The 25011-nt window shown below is 47.2% G+C and overlaps 1 protein-coding gene across 2 annotated transcripts in view; it reads left to right on the forward strand.

The window, feature by feature from the left end:
* The first annotated feature begins 1840 nt into the window (after positions 1-1840).
* The window catches only part of RPS9 (ribosomal protein S9), a 28365-nt gene continuing 5194 nt past the window's right edge, over positions 1841-25011 (forward strand). Inside the window, exons 1-4 of one of the 2 annotated variants that reach the window (XR_013270043.1) lie at positions 1841-2007; positions 2107-2229; positions 10868-11054; positions 14503-14739. Coding sequence is in view for 1 of the 2 variants with exons in the window: in XM_077467166.1 (XP_077323292.1) it covers positions 1911-2007; positions 2107-2229; positions 10868-11054 (407 nt within the window). In the remaining variant the exon portion in view is untranslated. The remainder of the gene's footprint in view (positions 2008-2106; positions 2230-10867; positions 11055-14502; positions 14740-25011) is intronic. The other variant, XM_077467166.1, reaches the window with a different exon arrangement.

Raw genomic sequence — 25011 nt, forward strand, 5'->3', positions numbered from 1 at the left:
CGCCGCTGTCAACGGTGATATGCTGCGAGTGGTGGCTCCCGTGCGCCGGAGTTACTTCATCACGACTTCCTCTAATGACAGTGGCGGAGCAGCAGGACCCACCAAGAAGATGGATGCTCCGGACTACAGGGGACAACGGTGGCTTTGCTGGCTCCTGTGTCAGTTAAGTTTACCATGTGATCGCTCTGTCAAACCCAGTGATGCTCTGCCGCTACCCGGCGATGCTCAGGCTGTGGAAGTCTCACATGTGGTATCTCCATACTCAGGAGTAGGAAAATCTATTTTGGGGTGTAATTTTTGCTATGTACATGCGATGTGTTAGAAATATTGTTTAAATGGACAACTTTGTGTTAAAAAGCATTTTAACCACTTCCTGCCCACTGACCGTCATATGATGTCCTTGACTTTGTGCGAGATATCTGAATGATGGGTGTAGCTACAAGCATCATTCAGATATCAGCTTTCAGCCGGCAATTCCCTACACTATAAGAACTATCATAGCGGCTGTTCCGCTACTTGATTCTTCTTATAGGAGGCCAGAGGGGACATACCCCCCCCCCCCCCCCCCCCGCTGCCTTTCGGTGCTTCTACCGACTCGCCAACACGATCAAAGCCAGAATCCTTTTTTTTTTCCTTATTTCAGGCTTCCCAGCCTAGAGATGAGATGCGGGGTCTTATTGACCCCATATCTCACTGTAAAGAGCCTGTCATGCCATATTGCTATTACAAGGGATGTTTACATGGTCAGCAGCTCGATTGTTCTTGCGGTTGGTGAGAGGGTAGTGTCGTTTCCCCTTCTACCAACTTATCCCTGCTGTCGGTGAAAGGATCTGCAGGCCCCAGATTCTGGCCTCAGATTCTGGCCATAGATTTCTGGCAGACCAGAGTCTGATAGTTCGGAGGCTGGGTGCAATGTGATGTCATGCCTGGCCCCTGCGTTCAAACAATTGGGGCCTCGGCTGGGAAGCTTAGCCTTTTTATTTATTTTTCAGGCTTCCCAGCCTAGAGGTGAGATGCGGGGTCTTATTGACCCCATGTCTCACTGTAAAGAGGACCTACCATACTTATTCAAACTGTTTACATTCCTTGTAATAGTGACAGTGTCAAATAGAAAAATAAAAGTTAAATTAATAAAAAAATTTATCGCCCATGTGCTCACATGCAGAAGTGAATGCATACGTGAGTCCCGTTCACATATGAAAACGGTGTTCAATCCATATGTAAGGCATCGCTGTGAAAGCAATAATTGTAGCCTTAGACCTCTAACTCAAAACATATAACCAGTAAAAATGGTGTCACCTATGGGGATTTTTAAAGTGGTTGTAAACCCTTACAAACCACTTTGACCTACAGGTAAGCCTAGGTTAAAGCTTACCTGTAGGTCCAAGAAATATATCCCAAACCTACACGGTTTAGGAGATAATTGCCAAAAGACAGGCACCGCTGTCTATGGCGCATGCACCGTAGACGGCGGCGCGCAGGTGCATGGAGCGTGCCGCTTTTAACGGCGATATGTCGTGAGTGGCTGCTTCCATGCGTGGGAGTGATGTCATCCCGGCTCTGTCGAATGACCGTGCCAGAGCAGTGAGACCCACCAAGAAGATGGAGGCTCCATACACAAGGGGACAGTGGTGACTTCGCTGCCTCCTGTGTCAGGTAAGTGACACATAATGGGTTACTATGCAATGCATAGTAGTCCATTATGCTTTACCTTTGCAGGGGACAACCCATAACTTGATTTTCTTTTACCTTAACTTTCAGTGATGGAAAGCGGGTCAGAGGTGAACTTCCCCTAATGGGTCTACGGACTAATAAAAACCTAATTTGTTGCCTTTTTTAGTTATACTTTTTAAAAGTGAGTTTTCTTTTGTTAGGCTTACCTTTGTGACTTAACAGGTGGATAGCCTAAAATGCCGGTTGCCAGAAGTTGGGTGTGTCGAAAGACCTATGTCACTCCACGACGTCCTTTTGAAAAATCGCGGTTGGACCAGGAGTTAAAACTAATTGGTAAGATTTGTAGTCCAATCAAATTTTCGGTTCTAGATAGTTCTTTGCATCTTGTGTGCTGATGTCTCGTGTCTTTTAATTATTTTTATTTTTTTATAGGTGAATATGGTCTGCGTAACAAGCGTGAGGTTTGGCGGGTGAAGTTCACCCTTGCAAAGATCCGTAAGGCTGCCAGAGAACTGCTTACTCTAGATGAGAAAGATCCTAAACGTTTGTTTGAAGGTTTGTAGTTCTATTGATATGACCTTAAAAGGTCTTTAAATGCTGTCGGTGCACGAGTCAATTCATTTCTGTGCCTGTGCGTTTTTGGTAAAAAATTTAAAACGCTGCTTTTTTTTTTGATTCAATGGACTTCAAAGGAGATGCTGCAGAACAGCATGTAGTGCATTTTTGGATTTCACATTTTGCATTCAATTTGCCCAACAAATTGGCCAAATAAAGAAAAGCATAAAAACGTCTCCTAAAGCATGGCAAAAATGCTCAAAAGCAACATGCATAGGTGTGAATGGAGCCTTAACCTTTTATTCATTTGGATGGTTTACCCCCTTTTGACCAGGCTATCTTTTGCAACTTGGCACTGCGCTACTTTAACAATTGTACAAAAGTGTGATGCTGTACCCAAATAGAGGTGTTTTTTTTTTTTTTCTCACAAATATAGCTTTCTTTTGGTGTTATTTGTTGACCTCTGGGGGTTTTTATTTTTTGCGCTATAAACAAAGCCTTCCAATTTTGGAAAACCATTTTTTACTTTCTGCTACAAAAGCTGTATCCAACAGTCACATTGCTTCAATTTAGGCCAATATGTATTCTACATAATTTTGGTACCAAAAATCCCAATAAGTGTGTTTTCTTTGATTCATTGACGAACACAGCATCTTCATCTTGACCTTAGGGTTATATCGCCCCTTTACGAGAAGACTAGGCAGAAAGTGTTAAACAGCAACACTTGTATAGTACCTATACCAGAATGACTGACTAATTTATCTATAATATAAACAATGGAATTGGCTTATCCACACACCACGTTACCAGTCATATATGCACTGTACTATAGTAAAGGAGATGGCAACCCAAAAAAGAAAACTACTAAATCAGATACAATAGAACGTTCATGTGGACATTACCTAGATCAGTGATGGCGAACCTTGGCACCCCAGATGTTTTGGAACTACATTTCCCATGATGCTCACCTACACTGCAGAGTGAATGAGCATCATGGGAAATGTTATTTGTTTATTGGTATCTTCTATTTTCATTATTTCACCACTTGTATTTTAAGGAATACTTATTTCGTTTACGCCCATTACCCAGCTTGGGTAAAATACATTTTGGGCGCACCCCGGAGGGGTGTACATAAAGGGGGTAGGTGGGAAGTGAGCACGCATTAGCATTAAAGGGGCCTTTTTGTTAGGGATTCTGTCTTGATATAAGATATTGATTTGAGCCTCCTTCCTTTTCTTTTTTGGGTTGCTATCTCCTTTACAATAGTACAGTGCATATATGACTGGTAACGTGGTGTGTGGATAAGCTAATTCCATTGTGGAACATATCTGGATGTTCGGCCATTTTCTTGGCGCCCTCAGGTGTTTTTGCTGAGGTGGCCGGTGGCCATTTTCTAGTGGTGTCTGGTAGTATTGCCTTTAGGGCTGGGTGTTTCCTTGCACTGGCATGAGCACTGCGAAATATAATCTGGGTATTATATTATAGATAAATTAGTCATTCTGGTATAGGTAGCACCATAAGCCCTATTTTAACATTATAAATGGCTAAACAGCCATAGCTCCCTAATGGGGGCTGAGGGCTTGGAGGGTGGCAGCAACCTAAAAATATTCTGCTTCCTAAGCGTGGCTATTAGATATTTTTTGTAATCACTTGTACAGTACCGCCCAGTGGTGGTCCTACTGGCTATAACCCCTCACTGCATCCAGCAGCTCAGGTTTTTTTTTCTGCCTAGTGTAGGAGGATCGGGTGGATAATATAGATCCTGGTAGTCTCCCCAGCCTGGCCAGCAGACCTTAGCTACACGCTGGGTCTGCCACAACATGCAACGTCTGATCAAGGGATGGCTGGTGAGCTATATGCTCTGGGGCACACATGACTAGGCTACTGCTGTCTGTGTCAGTATGCCATGGCCGACAGCCACCCTGTACTGCTTGGGTGATGGGTCTAAGGAATGCATCCAGCAGTCCCTACAGGAGGGGCAAATACGATTTCACCTGTCTCAGCAGGAATGGAGCAGCTGGGCATTCCCTGAGAGGTAGACTAGGGGGTCTCTCACTCTCCCTTTCTTCTCTCCCTTCCCTCCCCATTCTATGGGCCACTGTGTGACTGGACACATGGGCGCACGGTGCACGTACCTGGCCAGTGGTCCTTTGGGTGGGCTCTGGGTCCTGGCAGGGGGCTACACTGGGTGTTGGGGGTCCTCTTCCCTGTTTCTGGCCCACGGTGGGGTGTTTGTGCTGTTTGACATGTGGGCCACTTTTTGTAGCCACAGCCAGTTTTTTGCCTTCCAGAAATTTCTGGATGTTCGGGCATTTTCTCTGCGCCCTCAGATGTTTTTGCTGAGGTGGCCGGCGGCCATTTTCTAGTGGTGTCTGGTAGTATTGCCTCTAGGGCTGGGTGTTTCCTTCTAGAACAGCGCACTTTTCAGACATCTCGTGGATGACAAAGGGGAGAGCGGACAGCAGCATTACAGTACCTAGGTCAGGGTGGTGAGTTCTGCGGAGGGCCCCTCAGTCTGTGGCAGCTAGGATGGGTAGACCTTGTGTCCTGCTTTAGGTCCCAAGGTGGAGACAGGCGTGTGGGTCAGCATGGTGCCTGAAGCTGGCACTACTTCCCCAGACATCCCTGTTATTGCAATTGGTTCCCCTGCACATGCAGTACCTATGGATGCTGTCAGCAGTCCTGGAGCCCTTTGTTACCAGGGTGGAAGTGGCGGGCGCAAGGGGGGGGGGGGTAAACACCCTCACCGTCTTCTGGGGAAAGCTGATTCAGACTCGAACCCCACTGTGACAGGTGGCCCCTGTTCTGACATATCGGAGGATGTGGACCAGAACAGTTCAGACAGTGAGGATGACTGTGTCCGGTCAGCGCAGGAGAAGGTGCTTGTAGCAGCACTTATTACAGCGGTGCCGGATACCCTAAAGATTGTGGATACGGCAGGGCATCTACAGAGGTGTTGGTCCCTTTTGGGTCCCACAAGCTGGCCTGCACAGCTAAGGTGTTTCCTTACCCAACTTATTTTGATACGTTTATTTACAAGGAGTGGTGAAAATTGCCATGACATGGCAGTGCGTTACCTCCTTTGAGGAGGGTTTTCTGAAGAAATGGACATCTGATTGTTGACCCCCCAGTAGCCAGGTTAAATAAGGTAACCATGATTCTGGTAGAAGGGACTCCTGCTTTCCAGAACCCTGCTGACAAGGACTGAGGCAGTTGCCTGGTCCATGTTTATGGGGGTGGGGTCAGAATTGCAGCCATTGTTGGCCACGGCCCTGATGTCAGATGCTTACTGAATGGGCAAAATTGTTGCACTGTGAGTTGGGGAAGCAACTGGCTTCCCCAGTCTGTGTGGGGCTGGTGGACCAGTTGGTGCAGGGCCTTAAGTATATCTGTGATGCGGCCTTGGATATGGCTCTCTGGCTCTCTAGAGCCTCTGTATCAGCAGTAGTGCAAGTTGCCTGACTTGGCTGAAATGCTGGTCTGCGGACCAGGCATCTAAGAAAGCACTGGTGGACCTGCCCTTCCAGGGAGAGGCTATTTGGAGTCTCGTTGGATGAAATTAAGAATGTTATTGGGGGGGGGGGTAAGGGTACGTTGCTACCACAGTCCAGAAAAGGTAAGGAGCCATGCCATAGGCAACGGCCCTCCTTATCCAGTCGGAGCATTTGTCTGCCTGGGTTGGCAGGTAAGCATTCCCAGTCCAACAAGGTGCCTGCTGAGGGACAAGTGTCCCTGGTTTCGCAAGCAAATCTGTTAGTGCATGAAGTTTTGCCCCTGCCTGACTCTTGGGTGGGGGGTCGTCTTCAGGAGTTTGCAGCCCGGAGGACCTCCCTACTTTCCAACCAGTGGGTCTGTGAACTGGTTTCATCAGGATACAAGAGTTTTTTTTTTTGTCAGATTATTTTTTTTTTTTTCCCCTCTCCATGCTTCATCTTGTGGCTCATCGGAAAGCCCTTTCGGAGCAGTACAGGACCTGTACCAACACTGGCACGATTTCAGCGATTCTACTGTTGTCCCAAAGGGGTCTGTCCAGTCCTGGACCTCAACAGTTTTGTGTAGGTACAAAGGTTCAGGATTGAATCGGTTCGCTCAGTGGTCATTGCACTCAATCAGGGATTTTCTGGCATCCCTGGACTTCAAGGATGCATACTTGCATGTCCCCAGATGCATCAGGTTTCTGCAATTTGCAGTCAGGGACGAGCACTAACAATTTGTAGCTCTCCCTTTGGGCCTGCTGTCAGCACCGAGAGTCTTTACCAAGGTGCTAGCCCCAAGTTTGGCTTTAAGGCAGTGAGGGATCGCAATCGTGGGTTACCTGGATGACCTCCTGAAAGCAGCTTCTGCCTCAGAATTAAGGGAGCATGTGACAATCGCTATGCAAACTCTTCGGCAGTTTGGGTGGGTACTGAACCTACAGAAGTCTGTGCTGGTACCAACTCAATGCCTGGAGTACCTGGGCCTTCTCTGGACTCGTGTGAGTCTTTCTCCTTTCGGACAAGCTACATGCTCTTCAAGCTGCGGTGAAGTTGTTGGTGTCCTGCAGGTGGTTGTCGCTGCATTTTTGCATGCGACGCCTGGGTCTCATGGTAGACTCTTTTGAGGCAGTACTGTATGCTCAATTCCACACGAGTCTTGCAAAAGGAGATCCTGTCCAAATGGGACAAATCTGTCCTTGGATTATCAAATTCGGGTGAGCCAGGAAGTTGTTCCTTCCTCTTCATTGACCGGTGATCACAACAGATGCCAGCCTGACCGGTTAGTTTGGAGCATAGTCAGCCCAGGGTCACTGGCCCCAGGAAGAATCCCACCTGCTAATCAACGTGCTGGAAATTCAGGTGATCAGGTGATGCCTCTCCACATGGTCAGAGAGACAACGCCATGGCGGTGGCGTATGTCCACCATCAAGGAGGAACAAGGAGCTTGGCTGCAGCACTGGAGGTTACTCACATCCTGCAGTGGGCAGAGTGGCGTGCGCCAGCTGTCAGCCGTGTACGTTCCAGGCATAGAAAACTGCAGAGTGGAGGCCGATGGGATTCCGGTAACTGATTGTCCCTGATTGGCCTCAGCGTCTGTGGTACGCTGACGTAGTACAAATGGTGGCAGATGTTCCTTGGCAACTACTGATGCAAGAGGACCTTCTGTCGCAAGGTCCAATACTTCATCCTGCTTTACCGTCACTGACTTTAATGGCATGGCTGAAAGCCAGGTGCTAAGGGACCAAGGTCTTTTGAATAGAGTAATATCCACTATGCTGAGGGCAAGGAAGTTCATCATACATGGAAGGCCTACATCTCCTTCGTGTGAGATGGGGTGGCATTTGCACACATAATCTTTCCGGGATCCTGTTTTTTTGTTGCAAGGAGTGGATCAGAAACTAGCCTTGAGCACCATCAAGGGGCAGATATCGGCTTTGGCTGTCCCCTTGACTCGTTCATTGAGTACATTTGTTCAGGGGGGTTCATGTGGCCCCTTCGGTTCGACCACTACTACCCCCGTGGGATTTAAATCTGGTGTTCTCTGTGCTTCAGATAACACCATTTGAAAACATTTGGGAGATTCCCTTATTGACTCTCTCAGAAAGTAGTCTTTCTAGTGGCTATTGCATCTGCCAGGAGGGTTTGAGTCGGCAGCCTTGTCTTGCAAGGCTCCCTACTTGATCCTCCACAGATAGTGGTGCTGCGTCCGCAGCTTTAGTTTCTGCCAAAGGTTGTTTCAGCCTTTCATCTAAATGAGGTCATTGTGCTTCCGTTCTTATGTTCTTGGCCGTCACACCCCAAAGACAGCTTTGTATTCTTTGGACATGGTCTGGGCTCTGCGGGTGTATCTGTCTGCTACAGCTTTTTATTTTTTTTGGAAGTCCGTCTTGCTGTTTGTATCGGCTGGTCCAAAGAAGGGACTGGTGGTCATATTGGCCACCATTTTTCAGTGGATCAGATTGTGCTTCAGATTCATGCCGTAAGGGGGCGGCGCCTCCCTTTCCTGTTATGGCACATACTACCAGGGCAATTGGCACCTCCTGGGCTTTGACATCAAGTGTCCGTTTACCCAGGTGTGTAAGGCGATGACCTGGTTGTCCGTTCACTTCCTCAAAATTTTATGATGTTAATGTGAGTGCATCTTCGGCTGCTTGCTTCGGCCGTAAGTTTTTGCAGGCGGCTGTTTAAGTTTGCAACTCAATTGAGGAGCTCTGATTATGGGTGCAGATCATTTCTTGATGTTCCCACCCCTCTTTTCCATAAGCTATGGGATTTTTTATTTTTTATTTTTTTTTAATACTAGTAATGGCAGTGATCAGCAAATTATAGCAGGATTGCATCGGACATTAAGTGACACTCGAGAATTTTCTAGGAACAAGTAACACCAATACAGTATTCGGAGCTAAAACATATGCACATTTACTGTACAAATGACACTGCCAGGGAAGGGGTTACATCAGTTAAATGTTTCACTAGGGAATGCTTTCTAACTGGTGGGGGTGCTTTAACTGGAAAGTTAGAGATCAGAGTTCATGCTTGGCAGAAACGCATGATCTGCCTTTACATGGGCAAATTGCCATTCTGCCTCTCGACAATCAGCAAGTCCGCTGATTGGCTCCCGCTTTGTCCAATCACAGCAGGAGCAAGTGCCACAGACCCAGAAGGTCAGAATGATATACAGGTACGTTCTGCTCAGACCTGCTGCCCCACAGTACATGTATCTGGTTGGTAAGCAGTTAACTAGTAGTTCTAGTGGCTTTGAAATGGCATGGTTGCATAATTGGTCTAGCCAAGTTGCTGTAAAGGTAAAATGGGATATTTGCATCTCCTGCCTCCTAATGTTGCTCTTGAGCAGTTGTAAACCATTGAAAAGTGACAGCAGAAAAACAGCAGTCTGCCCTTTTAATTTTTATGCTTTCTATGCATTAAGATGAACCTTCTGTGTAGCCGCCCCCCAAATACTTGAGGTACCAATGTCCAAGTGTCTCAGTCAGATCCCCCCCCCCCCACACTGGCTGAGACACAGCAGTAGTGCCATTGGTGGCTGCTGTCAGGTGAGAGGGGGCTTGGTTGTGGCTTTGTCTGGACGCAGGGAGCAGAGACTGGGTTCCCCATAGCAAGCTGCTGTGGGGACACTGAAGCGGGGGGGGGGGGGGCAGTAGCAGAGAAAAGGGACACAAGAGGATCTGGGCAGCTCTGTGCAAATTCACTGTACCGGGCAGTTAAAGCGGGAGTCCGCCGGGACTCCGCGTTTTTTTTTTTTTTTTTTTTTTGAAGCCAGCAGCTACAAATACTGCAGCTGCTGACTTTTAAAATAGTGACACTTACCTGTCCAGCGCGCCCGCGATGTCGGCACCCGAAGCCGATCTTTAGATCGTCACTCGGGTGCTGCCGCTGCCATCTTGGGTATGGGAATCAGGAAATGGAGCCTTTTGGCTTCATTTCCTGGTTCCCTACTGCGCATGCGCGAGTTCCGCTGCGCAATAAGGACGATCCCCGCTGCCTCTGGGATCTGTGTGTTTCCCATCAGGCAGCGGGGCATTTGCGGAAGGGGGCGGGCACTTGTGGAAAGGGGCGTAATCTACGCCCCTTTCCGCAGAGAGCTATCCCGGAAGTGGGTGCAATTAACTGCACCCCCCTGAAAGGTGCCAATTGTGGCGCCGGAGGGGGGGGGGGGGATTCCGATGAGCTGAAGGTCCATTTTAGGGTGGACCTCCGCTTTAAGTATAACCCGTTTGGCTTTTATTGTAAAGTTATATTTTTTTTCATTAACTTTGACTATAGATCTGACAGAAAGGGGGGGGGGGAGGGGCACACTTAGGTGTAGTAGTAAAACAAGTGTGTATTCCATGAGGTTGAAAACACGAGACAAGTCACGCTTTCACAAATCTGTCATCGGCCCCATGGCTGCCACTGTCCTGCAGTCTGGATGGCTGGAAGTGACCATGAAATCTACAACTCTGCAGGGGGTGGAAATTAGGTCACCAGAGAAGGTGGGGGACTGCGATTGAGAACATAAGTGAAGGCTACGTGCTTGCAGCCAACAGCTTTTTACTGGCCAGTTTAATAGGAAGGGAACTGCATTAGGTGGAAGAGGCAGGTATTCTGTTCCTGCTTGGTGGGAACATTTTAAAGTGGTTGTAAACACTTATAACACACTTTGACCTACAGGTAAGCCTAGATTAAGGCTTACCTGTAGGTCCAAGAAATATCTCCTAAACCTACACGGTTTAGGAGATATTTGCCGTAAGACGGGCACCGCTGTCTACGACGCATGCGCCATAGACATCGGCGCGCAGGCGCTCTGAGCGCGGCACCGTCAACGGCGAATATGCCGTGCGTGGCAGCTCCTATGCGCATGCGTGGGAGTGATGTCATTGCGGCTTCGCCGAATGACAGCAGCTGAGCAGCGAGACCCACAAAAAGATGGATGCGCCGCACTACAGGGGACAGCAGTGACATCGCTGGCTCCTGTCAGGTAAGTGACACATAATGGACTACTATGCGATGCATAGTAGTCAATTATGCTTTACCTTTGCAGGGAATGAAAGAGGAATTCAACTCATCAGGGTTTACTTCCTCTTTGAGGGAATGTATATCCTAAACTTGTGTTAACTGATCCTGCTCTATTCAAGACATTGGCTGTTTTTGTTTGTTTTTAGGAAATGCCCTGCTTAGACGACTGGTGCGTATCGGTGTGTTGGATGAGGGGAAGATGAAGCTTGATTACATTCTGGGCTTAAAAATTGAAGATTTCTTGGAAAGGCGTCTCCAAACACAGGTCTTCAAGTTGGGTTTGGCAAAGTCCATTCACCATGCCCGTGTTCTCATCAGACAGAGGCATATCCGGTAAGTGTGATGACCTTTTAAACTGCTAATCAAATTTGTCAGTGTCCTGGATGCCCAAGACAATAAAAGGGTGCCCCACTTAATTCTATATAGTCGAGTGAGCGCATTTTCTCACAGCTAGCAGTATGCACAAACTAATGTGCCAAAATGTGTACGTGAGGATGCTTTCAAAAATATTATAATATATTTACCTACAAGGAAAGTAAGAAAATAAAATCAACATTTGTTAGGTCAACTTTTTTGCCCTAAAATGGTTGTAAAGGCTGAAGGTTTACCTAAATGCATTCTATGCATGAAAGAACCTTCAGTGTCCAGCTGCCACCTCAGCCCCCACAATTAAGCCTGATACCAATCCAGTGATTGTGCACAAGAATCAAGGCTCACCCTGGTCTCTCCCTATTTGCTCTAATGCAGGAGCTATTGGCTCCTACTGCTGTCAATTGCATCCAGTGAGGTGGGGCTGAGCCACACATGGTCTCATGGACACTGAGCTGGCTCAGGCATGTACAATTACCCCCATAGCAAGTGGTAAGGAAGGGGAGGACCTGCTCTGTGCAAAACAATTGCACAGAGCAGGTAAATATAACATGTTTAAAAAAACAATTCCTTTCAATTTGCAAAGAAATTCTAGGTACACTTGCACACTTAGTAATGTGGCTATATTGGCAAAAAGGTATGCTTGCCTGCTCTACAATTGCACAGTTGGTCCCCTGATGGCACGGTCTGTTGCTTCCTCTGGATACATCCTCTCCTATGAGACCAAGAGGAGGAGAGCTGGCAGAACTCTTGAGTGTTTTGAGAATAGGGACTTGGAACAGGTCGTTTGAGGCTTTTGCCATAAAGCCTAAATATTTGTACCTTACGGCATGCCTTGCATATTAAGGTAAAAACGTAGGTAGTATCTTGAGCCCTCATTCAATACAGCAGTGTGCCTGTCTGCAGCAACTATCCCCTCACTACTTGGTCTTGCAGGCTTTTTTGCTATAGCCACACCACCCTTGTCTCTTCAAACACAACACCTACTAGAGTCAATTTGAAACAAAGGTGATGTGGCTCTCACTTGCACTGATTTGCTAACCTTGGATATCTTTATCTATATATTCATATCTTTGAATATTTTTGTGCAATTTGTCATTTTAAAGATCTCAAATTGGAGAATAAAATATGCAATTTTTATCTGCTGTAACCCTAACACCATAATCTTTAAACTAACACTGGCCAAACAGTAGGTTTTGTTTTTTCCTGAAGGATTGCAGGATAATATCACAAATACCTTTCTTTTCTTTTATGCACTGAAATGCTTAAAATGCTCCACTGCCTGTCTATCCCTAAACTTTACCTGCGTTTTTACCAATCAGTGCTATTCCAGATAGCTCTTCTCCCTTCATTCCTCTTCAAACGGGAGACTGAGAGCAGCAGGAGCCAAAAACATGGTAAAATCCTGTAAGGAGTGAATGGGGTGGGGGGATGCATGATCAAATCATGCTTTGTTCATGAATGCACACAGCCCATGCCCCCCTAGCAGCTGGCTTGTTGAAGGGGCACACAGATGGAAAACAGTGCTGACAGAGCAGTTCCTTACCTAATTTTCTTATGTCCATCAGATCAGGTAAGGAACTGTTCTGTGCATTAATGTTGCACAGAGCCATTAAGTAGAACATCAAAGTTGTCTTTACTATTGAAGTCATGAGAAAATTGATGAATAAAATTTGTCCATAGCAGAATTGTAAACAAAATACTTTGGCCAATGGGGGGTGAACAAGTGACAAGTGGTTAAGCACATGTTGGGTTGTATCCACTGATACAAAGTTACCGTTGCACTTATTTTGCATATCCTGAGCTAGATGACATGCAAGCTGCTTTTCCCTGCACATTGCCTGACAACAGATATGAACTTTTTCACATGCAATGCTTTGAGTGCGACTTGAAGGGATTGTAAAGTGAATTTTTTTTTATTTTTCTAAATAACAAACATGTTAGATTTACCTCCACTGTGCAGTTTGTTTTGCACAGAGTAGCCCTGAACCTGCTCTTCTGGGGTCCCTCGACGGCTGTCTCTGCTTCCTCCCGCAGGTGCTTCTCGCATTCATGCGAGCTCCCTTGCATGGTGAGAAGCATCTGCGGGCGCACTCCCGTGATGCAGCCGGCAGCTATAGCCACACGCTGTATCACACGGCACCACCCCCTGCTGTCCGCGTCAGTGGATGTGATTGACAAAACGCGAGCCAATGGCTACGCTGCTTTCCATCCACTCCAGCCAATCAGTGGCCAGGCTGAACAGTGGAAAGGATGTCGGGACAAGCGTTGAACTTTCGAGGGGCCAGACAAGTAAAAAGGGGGGAAGGGGGGCGGTCTGGGGGCTCAGGCACTTTCAGATGAGTTTTCACCTTAATGCATAGAATGCATTAAGGTGAAAAAACATTTACCTTTACAACCCCTTTAAAGCTCATCTCGGCCACTAGCTGGACTGATCTTGTACATCTAGTTATGGTCTCTGGGTGATTTTACCCATTTTAAGTGGGATAAGTCCGGCACAGGTTAAGGGATTCAGCCAGCATGTATGCCAGTGATAACTTGTTTTCTCTAATCCTGTCACCACCAGCTCATTCACTCCCAGGAGCCAGCTTTCAGGCTGTGTAGACGGCCTCTTGGTATATGTGGTATTGTTGTTCTGACACTGATTAAATGTAGTTAATGAATATATTATGGTAAATGTTTTTGGGAGATTGTGTGTGTGTGTGTATTGTGTGTGTGTGTGTATTGTGTGTGTGTGTGTGTATTGTGTGTGTGTGTGTATTGTGTGTGTGTGTGTATTGTGTGTGTGTGTAGTGTGTGTGTGTGTGTATTGTGTGTGTGTGTAGTGTGTGTGTATTGTGTGTGTGTGTATTGTGTGTGTAGTGTGTGTGTATTGTGTGTGTGTGTATTGTGTGTGTGTGTGTGTGTGTGTGTATTGTGTGTATTGTGTGTGTGTGTATTGTGTGTGTGTGTGTGTATTGTGTGTGTGTGTATTGTGTGTGTGTGTATTGTGTGTGTGTGTGTATTGTGTGTGTGTGTATTGTGTGTGTGTGTATTGTGTGTGTGTGTGTATTGTGTGTGTGTGTATTGTGTGTGTGTGTATTGTGTGTGTGTGTATTGTGTGTATTGTGTGTGTGTGTGTATTGTGTGTGTGTGTATGTATTGCACGCCAGTAGATGATGGGACTTTTCAGGACAGCAGTAATCTGAAAGGAGGGCATTATTCTTACTTGGGCATGTTTTCTTGAGGGAATTGGGTTCTGGGACTTGTTTGTCTGGAGTCCACTGTAATTGTTGGAAATGTCCTTGTATGGAATGTAAACGTATAATCCTATATCATTTTCAGTTGGTCATTACCAGACCCTTGCTAATGTCTTGGTCGGCTGGTAGGGTTTTGTCACATTCTACATATTCTATGCTTTGATGTCTTATAGCACATGGACCAGTCTCTTGGAATGAAGCTTGATTTAGCAAGGTCACTTTGGCTTTACCATACACCTTGTGAACTGCTAACCTTTTACCTGAGGGCCACCAGCTGAGTCTTGCACATTAGCATGAAGCTTAATTTCAGCAAGGTCAATTTGGCTCTGGCCATACACCTTGTGAAGAGGTCCGTTCAGATGAACCACTTTTTTTATTTATTTTTTTCTGCTACTCATTGTTCTTCGAAGGTAATGAGACTAATGGGGTTTCTTCAACCCTTTGCTTGAACTTTTTTTTCACACGTTTAAAAACAATTTAACTTTAGGCCTAAAGATTACACAACCCCTAAACATATTTTCTGAAATGTATAGAGAATAAAATGGTGGTGGTTCAATTATAATTTTTTTTTATGTAGCACCATATTGCTGCAAAGGTCTAGGAAATGCAATAAATTACCTAAATATTTGGTAATATAAAAGGTTGCACTGAGTAAATGGATACCTAACATGCCAAACCTTAACTTTTTGTGCACTGGTGAAATGTCAGACTTCAGTACCCAGTATTGTTTATAGGGAATGCTTCAAAAGCCCTCTATAGGTATCTATTTAATGTTATGGAGGAGTCTTTGTGTTAGAATTATTGCTATCACTCTGGTGTGCACGGAGATTTAACATGTGTATCACATGTCATGCATGTGGGGAAAGGGGGCCTCATTCACTGACTGACACAGCTCCTCTCTGTAACAAAATGGGTTGTTGGCCCTATCACTAGGAGATACTAGGCAAAGTTGTTATAAAACACTTCAGAACTTGGTTCTGCCCAGGGGGCGGTCCCTCAGGCTACAATCTTCCACACTTTGCACCAGCTGCCTCAGTTTTATTTTGAAGGATAGACCTAGAAACCCTTTTTTTTATTTATTTTTTGCAAACTCTTGGCTTTTTGTGCAAGATAGAAGATCCTGGGATCATTCATCAACAGCTGGCTGGGTGACAGGCTGGTTCACCTATCCTTGTAGTCTCCCCAATCCGGCCATCGAGTGTGCAGGTCACAGCTACGGCTTGGCAGGCCACAACATACCTCAGCTCCAGAGGTGGTCGTGAGCTTCTATGCTCCGGGGCATACATATGACCGGGCTACTGATGTCTGCGTCACAGTATGCCAGTAACCTTCCCTCTACTGGTCAGGAGTTGGTTACAATGGAATGTCTCCCAGCTCTTCAGGACTGGTAAGTACAGCTCTCCCTGTCTCGGCAGGGTTGAGCAGCTGGGCATTCCCTGGGAGGTCGATTCGGGGCGCCCCCTCACCCTCTCCTTCACCCCCCCCCCCCCCATGGGGGGGTTGTGCATGGGTACTGAGCTGTGTGCCTCTGGGTTCTGGCTGATTGGGGGTGCCTGGATCCTGAGTGCTTAATCTCCCGAGAGGTGCTTGTGAGGTTTTCCTGTCAGTGCTGCGCTGTTTCTCTGCCACATGTTTGTTTTTTGTCTCATGGCGCTGGCTGGCAGCCATTTTCAGTGTGGGCAAAGGACAGCCTGCTTCTGGGCTTCAAGTGGCAATTTTCCTGGGGATTCCCTATTCGGGACACTGGCAGCCATTTTCTTGAAGCTGGACCACATTTTTGTGCTCTAGCAGCAGCTTCATGTGCCCTGAGCTTCCGGTTTGTCATTACTCAGCACTGGACAGCCTTCTATGTAGTCTGAGCATGTTTTTCAGATTGCTCAGCGAGTGTTCACTGATCGTTCTGACGGACTGCCACTGACAGTTTATATTCCTCTGCATCTGGGAGCGCTAGGAGTCTACAGGCACTGCTGTAAACGGCACGGAACTCCTCAGGGCGGTGAGTCCGTCGGGTTAGAAGCCCTCAGTCAGTGGCAGCAAGCGGGGTGGGGCTGTCACTGTCCTAAGTCCCCTTTGGGTGGCAGACAGGGTAGGGTCAGCATGGCTTCAGAAACAAGTGTTTCTTCACCCGAAATTCAGGTAATTGCAACCAGGTCACCTGCAGATGGCACAGTCCCCATGGACACCCTGACGGCGGTCCTCAATTCGTTTGACAAGATGGAGGCGGTGCATGGGAAGAGGTGCACTAAAGCAGCATTCATGGATCCCACAGACAGGAAGGCTTGTTCCTTATTTACGGTTGTGGGGTCAGCCATGCAACCTGTACTGGCATCCGCACTTGTTGCAGACACTGACTGGGCAAAACTTTTGCACCACGAATTGGGAGAGCAACATACTTCCGCTGTCTGCGTGGAACTAGCTGACCAACTAGTGCAAGGCCTTTAGTATGTCTGACACGACCCTGGATACTCAGCCCCTTGTTATCCAGGGCTTCAGTGTCAGCTGTGGTGCTGAGGCGCCTAATTTGGCTAAAATGCTGGTCGGCTGACCGGGCATCCAAAAAAGCCCTGACGGATCTTCCATTCCTTGGCGACTGGCTCTTTAGAGCCTCGCTAGATGACATTAAAAATGCCACAGATGGTAGAGTACACTGCTCCCACTGGCCAGGAAAGCTAAGGAGCCACGCCGTAGGCAAGGGCCCTCTTTTTCCATTCACAAGCAGATTTTTCGTCCAACAGGAGCTTTGACAAAACATCCCCAGCCCGACAGGACGCCCACGGACTGTCAAAAACGTCCCTGGAACCGCAAGCCTAATAAGCATGTGAACAAAAGTGCTACCTCATGAAGGTTTTCCCCTGCCCATGTTTTGGGTGGGGGGGGTCACCTTCGGAAGTTTGCAGCCCGGTGGTCCTCCCGGTTATCCGACCAATGGGTCTGCAATCTGATTTCCACAGGCTACGAGACGGTTTCTCTCTTGACCGCCAAACAGATTCTTCCCCCCTCAGCATACCGGTATCCCCAATTCACCGGAAGGCCCTGTTGGGGCTGGTGAGGTATTTGCTGAATCCCAAGGTGATTGTACCGATTCTGGGCTCGGATGCTTCCAGGGATTCTACTCAAACGTTTGTGGTTCCCAAGAAGGAAGGGGTACATCCAAACATAAATTTAAAAGCCCTCAATCACTTTGTAAAAGTGCCAAGTTTCATAATGGAATTCGTTCAGTAGTCGCTGCGCTCCAAGGGGACTCCCTGGCATCCTTGGACATCCAGGATGCGTACCTGCAAATACCCATATGCCTTTGGCTTCAAGTTTGGTAATGGCTTCCCTGACTACAAAAAACACAATTTGTGGCTCTTCCCTTTGGTCTGGCATCGGCCCCCCTGAGCCTTTACCAAGGTACTGGCTCCAGTTTTGGCGTTGCTGTGACAACGTGGGATACCTAGACTATCTCCTGAGAGCATCTTCCGCCTCAGAATTGGAGGGGGATATGGCAATTGCCATGCAGACCCTACAAGAATTTGGGTGGCTGTTGAACCTAAAGTGGGCGCTTGTGCTGACCCAGCGTCTGGAGTACCTAGGTTTGTTGTTGGACTCCAGGGAAGCGAGAGGTTTTTCTCCCTTCAGACAAATTGCAGACTTTCAGATCTGCGGTCAAACTACTGATGTACCATAAGTGGTCGTCGCTCCGGTTTTGCATGCCAGTACTGGGACTCATGGTAGCCTCCTTCGAGGCAGTACCTTATTCTAAGTTCCATACCAGAATTCTGCAGAAGTAGATCTTGTCAAAATAAGACAAATCTCAGTTGTCCCTAGCTTGACAGATCCAGGTGAGCCAGGCAGTCGGACTCGCTGATCTGGTGGTTAAGGTTCCCAGTGATTCAGCCCAGAAAATTGTTCCTTCCTCTGAAATGGATGGTGATCACAACAGACGCCAGTCTATTCGACTGGGGTGGAGTGGTGGGGGTGGGGGGGGGGAACGTTCAGTCTGCTCGGGGCCCTGGTCAACAGAAGAATCTGAGTTGTCGATTCAAAGCCGTTTGAAAATATCAGATTCCCTTGAGTTTCCCAGAAAGTAGTCTTCCTAGTGGCCATCACATCGGCCAGGAGGTTTTTGAAACTGGCGGCCTTGTCCTGCAAGCTGCCCTCTGGTTATCCACAGGGATAATTTGGTGTTGCATCCACATCTGTCCGTTCTACATAAGGTGGTCTTTGCTTTTAAGATCAATGAGGACATTGTATTACCTTCTGTGTCCTAAGCCGAAGCGCCCTAAGGAGAGAGCCCTTCACGCTCTTGATGTGGTTAGGGCTCTGAAGGTTTGTCTTCCACGGCTCCCTTTCAGAAGTCACTCACTGTTTCAGTGGCTGGTCCAAATAAAGGCATGGCGGTCTTGTTGGCCACAATTTTCCTGGTGGATCAGACAGATTGTAGTACAAGCCTATGCCTTAAAGGGGCTGGTGCCCCCCTTTCCGGTCACGACCCACTCCACAAGGAAAATGGGAACATCTTGGGCTTTCTGACACCAAGTGTAGATGTCAGTGAATCGGCTGATGGCTGTTTTGGCTGTAAAGTTTTGCAGGCAGCCTATAGCTACAGTTGACTATGCAATTCATGTGTTCGGTAAAAACGCAGTACTGTTACATTAATGCACTGTTTGCATTACTTCCACATTTGCTGCGGTCTTGGGCATCACTCCTGTTGAGGGTACCCTGTTGTGCGTGGTCTTTTCACACACTGCTGTCTTTTTCTGGGTATAGTTTTACTAGTTCCCACTTACCATGGTGGATTACGTTTTTTTTTTTTTATATATATAATATGCTGGATTTTTTTTTACCCACCCCCTAGTTTGGCTCTGCTGGGGTTGTCCCATTTCTTGTTAGAGGAGCGGTCAGTCGGTGAATACAAGAGATATTTTTGTACTCGCCGTAAAATCCTTTTCTCTGTAATTCGACCAACAGAGCACCCCGCCCCTCATTTTTCTGTTATTCTGCTTGTTGATTTACTGAGGCTGCTGGTGCAGTGTGTGGGGATTGTAGCCTGAGGGAACGCCCCAGCCCCCCCCCCCCCCCCCCCCGGGCGGAACTAAGAGTTCTGAGGTGTTGTATTACAACTTTGCCTAGTATCTCCTAGTGATGAGGCTAACAACCCATTTTGTTAGACAGGAGCTGTGTCGGTCAGTGAATTGGAGAAGGATTTTACGGCACGTACAAAAAAGCCTATTTTTTTTTGGGTGGGGGGCATTTTAATCTGCTTGGGTGCAACTTCATTTTTTGTATATGCAGGGTCTGGGATATGAATGTCTCTCCTGAGCTCCACTAAATGTTTTGCAATGCAGATCGGATTGTAAGTTTATTTTTTTCGTACATCGTGGGACAGTTGGGCTAATTACCTACTGGGTTTTATGCCATCTCTAGGGTAATGGACACTGGTAGACAGTCTTAGACAGGAAGTAATCCCCTATATAACCCCTCCCATACAGGAAGTACATCCGTTTGGATGGGCATGTTTGAGCTCTTAGCTCCAGTTCTCCAGTCCCACAAACAGTTCTTAAATTAATCAAAGGGATTGACCGATCGGCTCCATTTGATGCAGGTTCTTTAGGCTTAGATAAATGGTACCAAAGACTCAAGATCTTGCAATGTTTTACATGTAGTGCGACCTCCAGGCTCTGGACTCTGCAAGTGGCATCCTGGATACCACAGCGGTAAGGCATTCCTGCAGGGTGCTGTATGGGTCCAAGAGTGGACCCTAAACATGAAAAGGCTACCCAATCCTTGGAGGTCCTCAAGTAGCAGGAACCTGCCGTGATGGGTCAAGATTGGGCTTCGTTTCTAAGCTGCCCTGCGCTTGGACGTATAGGTAAAACCCCCTTTATATATTGTGGGGTGTCCCAGCGATTGTAACAGTTGGTCAAGCTAGAGCCTGGACACCTGTGTGCAGTAATCATAGGGGGAGTTTTGGGCTAGCTGTGGCTGTTTGCGAAGTGTACTTTTATTTTTATTTTTTTCCTGTGTGGTTGTGCATTGGTTCTCCATGGTGGATTTGCAAGAAAACTGCTGTCAGCAGTTTGACAGCCATGGCCCATGCAGCTTCACCATAGGCATTATGCATACTCTAAGCCACGCATGAGCTGTAGCCTAATCTGGGAGCATGAATTGCATCATGCGAATACAGCTGTGCCCATTTGCCGGGGCCGCACATGCACAGAAGCTTCCAGCGCACCACCAGCTTATTTAAGCTGTGTATGCAAAGTAGGCTTAAAACCCCTGATATGGTTTGCACCAGAACTTGCAAACAGACAAATTTTGAGAATACCATTGGTCTATGGGACACAGCCATGAAAAATCAAGTGCTCATTTTTAAAGGCCTCTATGCGTGTTATTGCCATAAAGTGTTTGGCGACCCGGGACCTGCCCCAGGGGACATGCATCAATGCAAACAGTTTTTAAAATGGCTGTTGGACGCAGTGATTTCAATGCTTAAGTGAAACAATACAATATTTAAAGGAATATTTAATGTATGCTGATTGGGAGCATCCTGACAGTATTTTTGTTCCTAAGGTTTTCTTTTTTATATCCCTTTGATGAAAAGTGGAGCATGGCAGCCATAGATGCAGCACTCTTCCTTAAGCAAGAACTGAACTTGTCCAGTTGATGATGCACAGGGCTTGAAAGACCCTGTTGACTGGAGTCATTTTCTCTGGCCAGCTTAGCTATTCGGCCAGCTGTTGCAGAAATTGGTATCTGCCAGCCTGCAAAAGATCAGGTCAGATGACCTGACAGGGCTAAGCAAGAGGCTGATCTTGCTGAAAATAAGACAGATTCCTCAAGCGCTGTTTGGCTGATGCCTTTAAAGGATTCAATTATAGCAGCTTTCTCATTTGGCTCTCATCTGTACATATGTGCGGACCAGAGGCGTCAGGAGGGGGTTGCTCTGGGTGTGGGGGGGGGGGGCCTAAGCCCCAAATGTGAACCCAAAAAGCCTTGAGTCTCAGGCATGCAGCTCCATTGTTGGTTGTGAGCGCTGGGGGCCAATCTAATCCCGAGTGTGGCAGAGTGCCATAGCAGGTCCTGCCTGAGCCTACAGTGTCTATGATGGACATCCGATTGGCCCAATGCTGGGACCGTGGGATGTGATGCAGGCTCCAGAAGGTGGGAGTTACAAAGCAGCAGCCGCACCACATACCTGCTTGGCACTCGGGCAGGCCGCTCTCCTCTCCTCCTGAGGACTACCTGGCTACTGTGACGCAGCACACCATGGCTGTGGTAGGTAGGTCAGTGTGTGCAAGTCACGGCCCAGCCAAAAAAGCCTGCGTCATGTACACGCTTTGGACTTTGCTGAAGCCCCTGGTCCTTTTGCCACCTAGCAACGCCCCTGGTGCAGACTTTTGTGGCTTAAGAACTGGTCGGCCGAGCTTCCTTGTAAGGTTATTGGCTGCTTTCCCCTTTTATGAGAAACATTTTGGCGATTTGGACAAATATATCCAAAAGATTTCTGGAGGGAAGGGTTCTCTACTTCTGTTGAAGAGAAGCACCAGGCATCACACATAAAAGCTCAGTGACTACTTCACCTGTTGTCTGTGCCAAGGCTTTTCTGCTGCAAGGCCAGGGCCAGAAAAAAAAACCCTGGGTCCAAAGCTAGTCTAAACCCGGCATCAAGCCCTTCTTCTGAGGTAATGCCCCCACTCTATTGGGTGGGGGGGAGGCTGCTGCACTCTGCGGGTATTTGGAGAACAGTGGTTCAGAATGTGCGGGTCACCTCAACTATATCCCGCGGCTACAGCTTTGAGTTATGAGGCGTACTCAAAAGCTTGCTTTTTTTCAGGCACTACATTTAGTGCATCAAGAAGTGATTGAATAAAACCCTGCACCCCTTTCGGCTACAGGAACCTGTACAAACATGTTTATGGTTCAAAAACTGGGACACAAGGCCAACTTAAGATCCCTGAACCTGTTACTACTAATCCAGTCCTTTTTGGGTGGAATATGTCCTCAGTTGTAGCCTCGCTCCAGATTGGAGACTTTCTAGCCTCCATTGATATAAAGGACGCATATTTACACGTACCTCTTTCAGCCTCATCAGGGGTTCCTGTGATTTGCAGTAGCTAACGTAATTTTCAGCTTGTGGCTCTACCCTTGGGGCTTGCCACAGCTCCCTCGGGTGGTCACAAAGGTCTTGGCACAAGTACCGGGTCTTTTAATGGCCCAAGGCACCTTGGTGCTGGGGGTGATCTGGATGACCTCCTGCTCAAAGATCACTCTCTACAGGCTCTAGAACAGAGTATAACCTGCAAAGTGCTGTATTTGAAAAGATTGGAGCTGGACTCGTGGTTGACTTTTCATATGATCCAGCCTAAGTCTGAAGTATTTAGGTCTGGTGTGAGTCCAAGCAAGGGTATTTTTGCCACCTGTAAGGATCTGTGCTCTGAAGGATCAGGTGCGTCAGGGCACAAAACATTTGGCTCTGTATGAGTCTTGTAGGAAGGATGGTGTCCTTTCCAGGCAAGACATCTTGTTGGCTTGGTCCAGAGGACAAGCCCTGGATTATCCAATGTCATCTTGGGCTCACTTAAGCCTAAACTGGTGGTTGCAGGATCAGAACATGTGTAAGGGAAGATCCTTCCTCCTGGTAATTTGGAGAGTACTGACCAGATGCTAGTCCCATCCCTCAGGCAGGAGAGTGACCCTTGAGGGTCTCAGAAAATGTTTTAACAGATCCTGCCAATCTGCTTCCTGGAGTTGCAAGCAGTACGCCTGGCCCTACAGTCTTGTACGGTGGAGTTTCAGGACTGCCCTATCGGGGGTTCAGTCCGACAAGGCTACTGCAGTGGCCTATCTAAACCACTAAGGCAGTGGCAGCTCCTCAAGGAGGTGAACCATATACTAGCCTGTGCAGAGGGATATGTGCTGATTCTATCAGCAGTCCTTAGCCTGGTAGTAGAGAACTGGAAGGCAGATTATATCACCCGCCAGCAGATCAGCATCCAGGAAATTTGGCATCCAGGTCCAAGCTACAGCAGTTTGTCCCAAACAAGGGCTCCTCTGGCAATCAGAGCAGATCCTCTGGTAGTTCCATGAAGCTAGTACTCCCTGGTTTATGCCCCCCCCCCCCCCCCCCAATCATCCCTTTCCTGTCACATTTGTTGTGCAGGATTTGGAGAGGGCTTTCCAGTCATTCTGGAGGCACCAGCCTGGCCCAGAAGGCCCTGGTTCTGATTGAGACACAATACAAGGGGCCATGGATGCTTCCACATCACCCCAATCTACTGTCTCAAGGTCCTATATTTCACCCCAATTTATAGTCTCTAAATTTAATGGCATGGCAATTGAAGCCGGCGTGTTAAAGGACCAGTGGTGTCTACCCTAGTGAATACTACAAAAGCTCACTAGAAAGATCTATCGTAAGGTCTGGAAGACTTATTGCTTGGTGTGAAGCCAGCAAATGGCATTGTCAAAATTCTCTTCTACAGTCTGCTGTGTAAAGCAGACTGTACTGTCAGATTTCAGCCCTGTCAGTATTTTTCCAAAGGCCTTTAGCTGGTCCAAAACTGTCCTTGGGACTTGAACCATTGGAGCTGATCAAGGAATTTGTGTATGGCAGGCTGCTGTATAAGGTCTGATGGCTATTGTTTGGCAGTGTCTCCCTCGCCTCAAGGCTATTGCTCTGGGGTGTCCCAGTAGGTAATGAATATTATGATGTATTTTTTCCTCCCTGGTTAACCACTTCAATACAAGGCACTTTCGCCCCCTTCCTTCCCAGCCCAATTTTCAGCTTTCATCGCTCTAGCGCTTTCAGTGACAATTGTGCTGTCATGCTACACTGTACCCAAATGAATTTTTATCATTTTGTTCGCACAAATGGAGCTTTTATTTTGGTGGTATTTATTCACGACTCCGTTTTTTATTTTTGCGATGTAAGTGCAAAAAAAAAGCGTAAATTTTGGGAAAAAAAATATATTTTCTTTTCTATTTTAAAAATCCAATAAAATCAAATGTCATAAATTTAAGCCAAAATGTATTCTGCTACATATTTTTGGTAAAAAAAAATTCCGTTAAGTGTATAATTCGTTTGTGTGATCACGGACATGTGTACGCGAATGATCATGTACATGTGTGCAGATAATCATTGGGACATATGTGGGGGACGTGTTTTTATTTGGGGACATGTGTTTTGGGGACATTGTGTTTATACTGTGTGGTGTGTTTACACTAGACTGGTGATCAGTGAGTAAAAAGCTGTAAAACAGCTCATACTGATCATCAGCCGGCTGCAGCGATCTGCTCTCTTCTCCTCAGCGATGACTTCTGTGTGAGGAGAGGAGGAGCCGATTGCCTAGCAACCAGCTGTTTACATCACATGACGGCCGTGATTGGACACGGCTGTCATGTGATCAGGAGGGCTAATCGGAGCCCTCCTGCCGATCTGAGATGCGCCGTATCCGGGTGACACTAGCACATTGGGATCGCGCCGCTGCGCGGGCACGTGCGTGATCCCGCTCCTTCTGAAGGATGTGCCTGAACGTCCTATCAGAAGTAGACGGCTCCCACCCGGCCGTATATGTGCATTGGCCGGGTGGGAAGTGGTTAAAGTTCTTTTTTTTTTTTTTTTTTTTTTTATTGAAGTTTCATGAACATGACAATAGGCTTACAAATTTTCAATGAAGTACATAGAACAGGATCAGTTATGG

This window comes from Lithobates pipiens, unplaced genomic scaffold (assembly GCF_037356315.1).
Source record: "Lithobates pipiens isolate NorthernLeopardFrog02 unplaced genomic scaffold, aLitPip1_a1.2 Scaffold_48, whole genome shotgun sequence".
Lineage (NCBI taxonomy): Eukaryota > Metazoa > Chordata > Amphibia > Anura > Ranidae > Lithobates > Lithobates pipiens.